The sequence below is a fragment of the Ovis aries genome, chromosome 10 (genome assembly GCF_016772045.2).
Source record: "Ovis aries strain OAR_USU_Benz2616 breed Rambouillet chromosome 10, ARS-UI_Ramb_v3.0, whole genome shotgun sequence".
Lineage (NCBI taxonomy): Eukaryota > Metazoa > Chordata > Mammalia > Artiodactyla > Bovidae > Ovis > Ovis aries.
This window is the reverse complement of record NC_056063.1, coordinates 33,433,193-33,443,301: the sequence shown is the minus strand read 5'-3', so window position 1 is coordinate 33,443,301 and position 10,109 is coordinate 33,433,193. Positions and strand designations below refer to the sequence as shown.

The 10,109-nt window shown below is 44.8% G+C and overlaps 1 protein-coding gene across 5 annotated transcripts in view; it reads left to right on the top strand.

Annotated features, from left to right (window-relative positions):
• The first annotated feature begins 3,532 nt into the window (after positions 1-3,532).
• Positions 3,533-10,109, top strand: part of CDK8 (cyclin dependent kinase 8) — a 78,451-nt gene continuing 71,874 nt past the window's right edge. For all 5 annotated transcript variants that reach the window (XM_042254877.1, XM_042254876.1, XM_042254875.1 and 2 more), the window contains exon 1: positions 3,533-4,186. In XM_042254877.1, coding sequence (XP_042110811.1) covers positions 4,059-4,186 — 128 coding nt within the window. In that variant the 5' untranslated portion in view covers positions 3,533-4,058. The remainder of the gene's footprint in view (positions 4,187-10,109) is intronic.

Sequence of the window (10,109 nt, the reverse complement as noted above, 5' to 3'; positions counted from 1 at the left end):
GATCCCTCCCTCAAGTTTTTGGAATACAAGCATGAGCCCTAAGGGCTTCCCAGCGCACTGCTTTGGCTCTGTGGGTCACTTCTTCGCTCCTGTAATTGAGGTTCCAGCTGCTGCCTCTTCCTTTCCTCCAAGCCTGGACACAGGCTCCAGAGGTAAGACCGGCTTATGTCTTAGGGATGATAGAAGGGAATTACCACACAGAAAAGAAAAACCTCAAGCTGGATATTAGCTATTACTGCTCTTGACACATTAGCCAAGCTCCCCTCAGAGGCCCTAGTGACTCTCTCTTCCTTTGCTCCCTATCCTGAGGCTCTGCTAAGGGGCCAGCTCGCTTCACACCCCTGTGTGCCCCCAGCCTAGAGTCCAGACCTTTAACTCACACCATAGCTGCAAAGAGAAAAGCAAGCCTTTCTCTATCCTGGTCCAAGGCGGCCTTCCTTTTCTACCCTGGGATTACTCACAGTAGAAACATGGCTAGCTTGACTACAGGAGTCATTTCACCATGTACATGTATATCAAAACATCATGCTGTACCTCTTAAATCTAAACTATTTTTATGAAAACAAAACAAAACTCAGGAGCTTCCCTGGTGGCTCAGTGGTAAAGAATCCACCTAGCAATGCTGGTTTGATCCCTGATCTGATAAGATCCCAGGGGATCGAAGGAGCAACTAAGCCCGTGCATAGAAACTACTGAAGCTCCAACTTGAGAGCCCGTGCTCCACAACAAGAGAAGCCACTGCAATGAGAAGCCCGGGTACCGCAACTAGTGAGCAACCCCCATTCACCACAACCAGAGAAAAGACGGCACAGCAATGGAGAACCCACACAGCCAAAAGTAAAATATATAAATAAAATTATTTAAAAAAACAAATTCAGTTTCTTCACAGGGATGTCTGTCTTATCTTCATCCATAAAGTGGATGAAGTCATAACAGTAGTCAAAAGTCATTTGAAGAAGTTGGGGACCTTCAGGATTCAGGAATATCATGTGTAGGGGATGTGGGAAGTGGGTACAGGGCAAGGGTGGGGGCAAGCCCAGTCCCAAGCTTCTTCACAACCTTTTCTCTAGCATCATGGTTTGGTTTCTCAGGATCTATGAGTAAATACTTGGACAAAAAAACCACATCATTCGAGAAATACAAAATGTATAAGCTTCAGGAAGAGTCTATTCTAAATTTGTATTTTGGAAAAAAATTAAATTCTTTATGCAAAGGAACAGTCCTGCTAGAAATCCTCCAATTTACATCACTGAATAGAAACATTTAACATCCCACTCATGAATGCTTACCTTTCTGGAGCACTTACTCTAAGCTGAGGTCTTTTTTTAACTTTTTGGCCACGCTGTGAGTCATGTGAGATCTTAATGCCCCATTCAAGGATTGAACCTGATCCCCCTGCAGTGAAAGCTGGAGTCTTAACCACTGGACCACTAGGGAAGTCACTGAGGTTTTTCATATCTCCATTTTGCAAAGAAAGAAATTCAGGGACCAAGGACACACTGCTAATAAGTGGTACATCAAGATTCAAACCCAGGCCCCCTGACCAGTCAGTATACTTAAACGCTAAATAGTATTTGATGTACTAGGAAAAACAACTTTGTTTAAACCAATGGGGAAGTCACTCTTTTCTCCTGGGAAATTTGTTTCAGAGCCCTTCTGAGAATTTTTCATAAAATGGTATCATGGTCATCATTTGTACATAGATATTGTTGATACAAATGTCCTTACTCATTAATTCAACACATGTTTCTGGTTTCCCTGATAGCTCAGTTGGTAAAGAATCTGCCTGCAATGCAGGAGACCTCTGTTTGATTCCTGGGTCGGGAAGATACGCTGAAGAAGGGACAAACTACCCACTCCAGTATTCTGGGCTGGAGAATCCCATGAACATAGATGTTTTTGACACAAACGTCCTTACTTATTAACTCAACACGTTTGCTGCAAAATCACTTCAGTCATGTCCGACTCTGTGCGACCCCACAGACGGCAGCCCACCAGGCTCCCCCGTCCCTGGGATTCTCCAGGCAAGAACACTGGAGTGGGTTGCCATTTCCTTCTCCAACGCATGAAAGTGAAAAGCGAAAGTGAAGTTGCTCAGTCGTGTCCAACTCTTAGCAACCCCATGGACTGAAGCCTATCAGGCTCCTCTGTCCATGGGATTTTCCAGACAAGATTACTGGAGTGGGGTGCCATTGCTGCACACCAAAATCAAGCCATGATACTAGGCATCAGGGAAGATGCAAATATGACTTCCTATAGGAATTAATAATCTAGCAAGGAAGAGGAAATAAAAGAACACGATTTGATGAATACCATGGGAAAGGTGAAAAAATTGGTAGGATGTTAAAAGTGGAGAGACAACGTGGGGAACTTTCATGAAAATGGTAGCAGTTGGGAAAAGTAAAATAAATATAAACATAAAATTAATATAAAATAAAATAATGAAAAATAGTCATCTAAATAAGGGGGATAAAACAAAATGAGGTATTATTATCAATGTATCAGCACTGGGACTTCCTTGTTGGTCCAGTGGCTAAGACTCCACACTCCCAATGCAGGGGTCGCAGGTTCCATCCCTGGTCAGGGAATTAGACCCCATATGTTGCAACTAAAGATCCTGAGTGCCACAACTAAGACCTGGTGCAGCCAAATGTTTTTTTAAAAAACGATAAAGATACCAAGACTCCTCCAGCAGACACCTTTCCTCCCTTAACATTATGAACAGTTTTTATGGATTTAGACCCATTGCTGTAATCATGGCTAAAAATGGCAATTCTTAGGAGCAGTGGTGCAAAAGGCCGTACTCAAAGTAACATCTCCTCTGAAAGGATAGTCCTCTGTCACAAGGGTGCCACTCTCCAGAGGCAGCGTGGCCACTCCCAACTGACTCCCTTTTACTGATATTTGTAATGCGTGTTAGCACGTTGCTGTCACTGTGCAGCCCTTATTAGACCGTGACCTACAAGATTCCCCGAGTGATACTCTGTGAGCCGTTGATCAATAATTAGATTTATGTTTTTCGATAACGATAGTGCCCTTCAAACTCTGGAGTTCGGAAGTGGCACAAAATGTGATTCTAACACAGAATAGACTCCCTCACGCTTAAATTTCTCTAGTTAAGTTTCTGGCCCAAATCTGACTTTAGCGACAACGCTGTTAAAATAAAAAAAATTTCCCAAGTGGTCATCGAAAGGACTCCCCTCTTTCTGGACTACGAATCCCATCGTGCATCGCTCCCACCTCCCCACCTCGCGGGGGGCGGAGCCGAAGGCGGGGCGGCCACCGAGGCGGCCGGTGCATTCTGGGTGCTGTAGTCTGGAGCCCCGGCTGCCACCGGGACGGCCCACGTGGTGCTGTTGGCGGCTGCTCTGGGCAGCGCCTACGGCGCTGGGTTCACGCGCCCCCCGGGGGAGCGAGGCTCGGTTGGAGCGGCGCGCGGCGCGGGCGGCGGGGAAAGCCGAGTGGCCAGGGTCTTCGCGACGTTTTTGCGACAGCGCGGCCGCGTTCTGCGAGTCCCCGCCCTCCGCTCTCTGAGGAGGTGCCGGCTGTTGTGCGGCGCTGCCTTTCTGTCTGAGTGGACGGGAGAGCGAGCGAGGGAGAGAGCGAGTGAGGGAGCGAGCGTGAGCGTGTGTTACCGCGGCTAGGCGCGAGCGCCCGAGGGAGAGCCCGCTGCGCCGCCGCCGCCGCCGCCCGCCGCGGGGGCCGAGCGCGCGGCCGGAGCGCAGGAGCCAGAGCCCCGGAGCCCGCGGGGACAAGGGCAGCGACCGCGCTCCCCACCCCCAGCCCTCGTCCCTCGCCCTCCTGCGCCCCCGGGTTCCTCGGCGTGTGTCCCCCCAGCCCACCCCGGCCGGCCCCCGCCCCGCCGCCCCGCTGGATGTCCCCGGCGCCCTCGCGGGGCCTCCTCTTGCTCCTGCCGCCGCGGCCGAGCCGGCGCTGCGGCCGCCGGGCGTAGAGCGGGCGGCTTCCCGGGGGCCGCGGCTGCCGGAGCCTCCCGGAGGGCCCCCGCCCCCGCGCCGCGGCGCCGCGACCCCAGCTCCCCGGCCCCGCCGGCCGTGACAATGGACTATGACTTTAAAGTGAAGCTGAGCAGCGAGCGGGAGCGGGTCGAGGACCTGTTTGAATACGAGGGCTGCAAAGTTGGCCGAGGCACTTACGGTCACGTCTACAAAGCCAAGCGGAAGGATGGGTGAGTGTCGGCAGGCAGGTGGGCAGCCCCCGCGGGCCGGGCTCCGGGAGGACGTGGTGCCCGAGGGGGGCCAAGCCCGCGCGAGACCCCTACCCCCACCCCGCGAGCCGCTCCTGTGGTCTCCGGGCGCCGCTTGTCAGCAGGAGGAGCGTCTGATCCACGGGCTCTGTACTTTTCAAGGGCTTCGGTGCCAGATTTCTTTAAATGTTCCTTATAAAACGTCAGCTTAAATGATCTTGGAGGGAGGGGTCGATTTATTAGGGGACCCTTCACCCGCCTCCGGACCGACATCCATCAGCCCGGAAGGGAAGCTGGGATCCTTTCCCCCGCACAGGTTGGTGATGGATTTAAGACCCCATTTGGGTTTTATTTGTGGGGAAGAAAGCAGCAAGTCAGGGTGGTTGTGAAGAGTTCCTCCTGGTGATCGATCACCTGCGGCAGAAACGTAGCAGTTGCTGTTTCGCTATCATTAGCTGCGAGTTTTACCTAGAACAATGGGGGTTTGGTGCAGGGTAGGTGGTGGGGAGAAAGGCGAATGAAAAATAGGGGTGTCTTATTCAGACCCCCCCTCCCCCCCACTTTAGCAGTTGACAAGGAACTTTAAATAGTCTATTTGCTTTAAATGTTCTTACCTAGAAATAACTTAATTAAGTCTATGACTGGTAATGCTCCCAATTTAGTTTCCTAAACCGGCAAGTGAACTGTTCATTTTTCCTTTGTCACTAGATGAATGTCTTGTAATGTTGACAAAAGAGAAGACATTTCTTAGATGAGAAATATAATCTATTAACTCCTAGTTTTCCTCTTGTAAAAACGGATGTTGTCTTTCTCACCTTTGACACTATAGGAAAACGCTGGAAAGGACGTCAAAGCTTATATAATCTTTAGATTTTATTATAAACAAGTAGGTTTACTTGAATGTCACTCTTAGTTTGGTTAAGCTGCTGTTTAACGTTTAAAATAATTGCTTTTTTCAACAATTTAGATGGGAGGATATGTTCAGAACTGTATTAGTGCTTAAAAAAATGAAACCATTCATAAAGCTGAAGTTACCTGGGTTGGGGGGAAGCCATATTTATAAATACTTCAGTATCCTCAATATTGGAAAGGGAAGGAGCTATATATTCAATATTTTTCTTAGATTTGCTGAGGTGTCTTTCTAAAATAACTTAAAATGGACTCTAAGGAAGAAGATAGTAATTCTAACTAATTTGAAATATGTTTCAGTGCTTATATGCAGCAGTAACGCAGTACTGGTATCTGCAAAGATAGGGAGTTGAGAACTTGATCCTGTGTGTGCTGCATGTATTCACAAGTACTTTTAAGTGGGATGGATAGTTGGGTGACATTTGAGAAATCAGTGTCTGGAGATACTGCTGACTCTTGTTTAATTACGTTTCTCATTGAAGTATTACTCTGTAATAAAATACATAGTTAAAAAATGAGGTTAGACATTGTAGGGCATTTGACCAGTCTGTCATCTGTTCTATAAAATTCTGGTGACCCTAAATTGTTTTTGATCTCTCTGAAAAAAACAGTTCTGTTTTCATAAATTACTATTTTAATAAAACATCTAAATTTTATTAACTTTGACTTAACATTTTTATTAAAAACTGTAATATTGTTTATTGGCAGGAGGTACTTTTGACCACATTTTATATCTCGTGGTCAAGTTTTCATTAAGGCTAAGAAAAATTTTAGGAGATTTAAATTTAATCTGTACAATTTAAAAATAGATGGATGTATGGTATATGAACATATCTTTGTCATTCATGATAGCCAGGTAGCCTTGCATTTGGGAACATTAACTTGTTTATAATTCCTTGGACTTGTTTTTCAGTAGTCATTAATGATTTTGTTCATAGAAGTGTTTTTTTAAAAAATGGATCAAATGTCAAGAGAGTTTTAAACTTGCTTTCAACAGTTTCTGTGTTCCAGAGGGAATATTTTTCAGTTTGGCTTCTTATCACCTCACTCTGGTAAAATGCAGTATTATATTTATGAAGCTTTTTTGATCTTATGTCAATGAAATGTAATTTAATGCATTTAAGTCCAGGTAAAATAAAATTTGTGGCTATTTAATCTTGTATAAAAAGATGATCAGATAATTTGGTTCTAGTATTGATTTATTTTCAAATGAAGTTATATATTCTGCAGCCAAGATTTCAGAGAACTCTAGGATCCTAGACAGTAACACCTTCAAAGAGAGTACTCAGATTTAAATAAAATGAAACAAATTTTGTTTTGATGTCAGTTCATTTCAGTCACTCAGTTGTGTCCGACTTTTAGATGCCATGGACTGCAGCATGCCAGGTTTTTCTGTCCTTCGCTATCTCCCGGAGTTTGCTCAAACTCATGTCCATGAGTCGGTGATGCCATCCAACCATTTCATCTCTTGTGTCCCCTTTGTCATTTAGCTATTAAAATGAACGTATGTAAATATATCTTTAATGTTGTCCAGCGAGCATCCTAAGACATGATTAATTAGTAAAGGGATTTATATCAGAGGAGCTAGCTGCTTAAATTATTGTTTCAGGAAATAAACAACTTGATCAGTTCTTTGATATTAAGAAGTAGTAACACTCTCCTGCCAGTATACTAAGTATACCAAGGCATTTTAAAGAGTGTGGGGAAGGGGGAGTCCTTTGAAGCATGATTACATACAGGGAAAAGGGACCTTTTATGTTCTGTTAATTTTAGGTTTTAGTAGAGTTAAAACATAAATGTACAATAAATCTTGGGAATAATTTGCTCTCACTGTCACCATAAATGAGATTGAGCGTGTCCTTTGTGCCTTAACACCAAAAGGATAGTCAGTGGCAAGCAGGGGGATTCGTTTTCTTTCTGAGTCAATTGCTTTTCCTCTTTGCAGAATTTAGGTAACCAAACCTGTCTTGTTCAAAGGAATAGAAAAGTGTGAGAACCAGAAAACAATTTGTGTGTTTAAATTCCAAGTTCTCATTGGCACTGGGCATTGTAGAATTTAAAAATTGATTTGGAGTAAGAGTTTGATCTCCAAAAAAGAAAAGCAAAAAGAATTTCTTGAATAGAGTTCTTAGTCTTCTGTACTCTATGTTCAAAAGAACAAAAACTGGGCTTGGGATTTAGGGGTTGGATAATTGGGATTTTGTGTGTGTGTGTGTGAGAGAGAGAGAGAGAGAGAGAGAAAGGTAGAAGGGAGGAGGGAAATACATAGAATACATTTGTTGGGGGACTTTTGTAGACCGCACAGAGGTCAGTAGGCAGAAATAGTAACAGTAATAGCTAAATTACTGAGTGAATCTTAGGACGTGGGCAAAGCCTTGACAGCCATCATCTGTTGAATCCTCATAGGTACCACACCAGTCAGTAGTGTTTTTTCAGATTTACAGTTGAGGAAACGGAGGTTTAAAGGTGAAGCAAATTTGTCCATGATTGCATGACTAATTAAGTCTCAGAGCTGGAATTGTGGGGTTACAAGCAAGTCTCTCACTCCAGACCCATGCTCTTAACCATCATGCTTTGTATTAAGATAAATATAAGCATAGGCATGGGGATTTGGTGTTTTAGGGAGTCATTTCAGAAGACATGAGTGCCTTATCCCTGGGCTAGTCTTTTCATTTAACTTATACTTTCTTAGTATGTTTCTGAACAATCTTAGTTTTTTCTAGTGCTGCAAAAGTAAGTATATAACGATGTGGGTGTTTCTACTTACTGTGTGTGTATGTGTGTGTTAGGATGAACTGTTAAGTTGGGGAGACTGGAGAATTGAATGTGAGTTCAGACTCTGCCTCTGATCACCAGTGTGACCCTGGGCAAGTCATTTGTCCTTGTAGACCTTTGTTTCCTTATTTCTAAGATTACAGGATTTCAGCTGATAATTTTTTGGGACTTCCTAGTACTGCAATTTGAAGAAGTAAAAATCATGACCATAAATACTTTTGCAAGATCAGGTAAACAACTACTAAGACAAAAATTTTACTTTAGGCAGTAATATACTTCCATATTTCTTAGTCTCACGCTTTAATGTGGATTCTCATCAACCGCCAGTGAGAAGACAGGTAACTTCCAAAGACTTGTCAGCTCCCACACCTAACATGTCTTTTATCCTGCTGTAGCAGCCCCTCCGTTTACCTGTGAAGGTGCTGCGTTCGTGTAGCTCTTCCACTCTTGTGCACCACTCGTTTGGTGGCTAGCATGAGGGACTCATCTGATCTGCGAGTCGACTGTGAGTCGGCTTTAATTCCTTAACTGTGATCAGAACTTGGTTGGAACCTTATCTTCCCCTGAAGGATTCTGATAGTTTTCTTCTGAATGTCGCTGAACCCAGTATCTAGCTTGCATTTGATTTAAGTATTTCTTTAGATGTCAGACGTGGCAAATCCAGCATGTAATAATCCTTGTCACTGGGGATTTTGCATGTCCAGTAAGGACTGTTCCTCGTAACATTTAAAACCTGTGATGGAAAGGGACAGGCAGAACATTGACTGTGCGTTTCTTACCTGCTGGCTGTTGAACTTACCTGCCTTAGATACTCAGTGAATTCAGATCCACAGGTTAGGCCACTCTGAGGTGTCATTCTTGGATCCCAGTTTCTTAATAGCAAGACTGGCAAATTAATTCCTTATGGATTTGTTTGATTGTTTTACAGTTTCTTCTAACATTGGAAGAAATCCATCCCCTCATTCATTCAGCAAATATTTACTGGATCCTTCCATCTGCCGAGCACTGTCCAAGGTATTGACAGTGCAAAGAGGAATAAAATACTCCGTTGTTTGAGAAGATAGCTGCTGAGGAAACAAACATGTAAATAAGCTGTAGCAATTTAATAAGCTCTATAATAATCAATACCAGGTGCTCTTGGGACACAGACATGGAGCTCCCAACTTCTCTGCTTTCAGGGAAGCCCCTCACAGAGGGCAGCACTCTCTTGACTGTGAAAGGACAGGGAAGGTCTCAGAAAGGACGTTTCAAGAGGACAACAAGAGTGCTTTCTGTTGTGCTCTTACAGACCCCGGCACAGGCTGTGGGTTTGAATTTTTTCCTCCCATGCCTTTCCTCCTCGTATCTGTCTGTTGCCAGCGTCTTCAAGCTCCTGCTGCATGCGTAGTGCTCCACGCATGCGCTGCACAGGTTCCCTTGTCCGCATTGAACCTGATGAGGCCCCCAGTTCAGCACAGGGATAACTTTGCCAGCATGTAGGTGGTGCAGTGGTAAATAACTCCCGCCTGGCTCGGTAAATAACCCTGCCTGGCTCGGGAAGATCTCCTGGAGCAGGAAATGGCCACTCACCCCAATATTCATGCATGAAAAAGTCCCATGGACAGAGGGGCCTGGTGGGCTGCAGTCCATGGGGTTGCAAAGAGTTGGACACGACTGAGCACCTAAGCACACGTGCACACTGAGCAATTTAATTGTCTCTGAGGCAGTTTGCCCCCACAAGAACATTGGTGCATCAGGGCACAAGCAGCCTCTGAAGTCCAAGTGTCTGGCTTAGGAGTAGCTCTCACGTGTGAACTGCCACGGCTGGACAACCTTTGGCTTACGGCTCCCAATAGGAGATGATCTTCTTTGGCCTCACCTCTGTTAAGAGCAGGGAACCAGAATTTTCTAGCTGCTGAGATGGTGGTGGCAGTAGATTGGAGGGGGAATTCCTCTAACTGGGACTCTTGGTCATGTGAAGAGGTGGTAGGGAGGGGGCTTCCGGCATACTGAATATCAGCCAGGAAAACAGAAATGATGATGTATTATTATAAGTTATTGTTGGTCATTTGCAAACTTACCTGCTTTTTCAGAAATTTGTTCTCTTGACAGCTGTGTCCAGAATTACGATTTACAAACACCTGAAATATACATATGTAAGGGCACTGGATATGCACTGCATATGCCAAATCAGTGTTGATTATAAATATTTATATTTATATGTAAGGGCACTGTATATGCC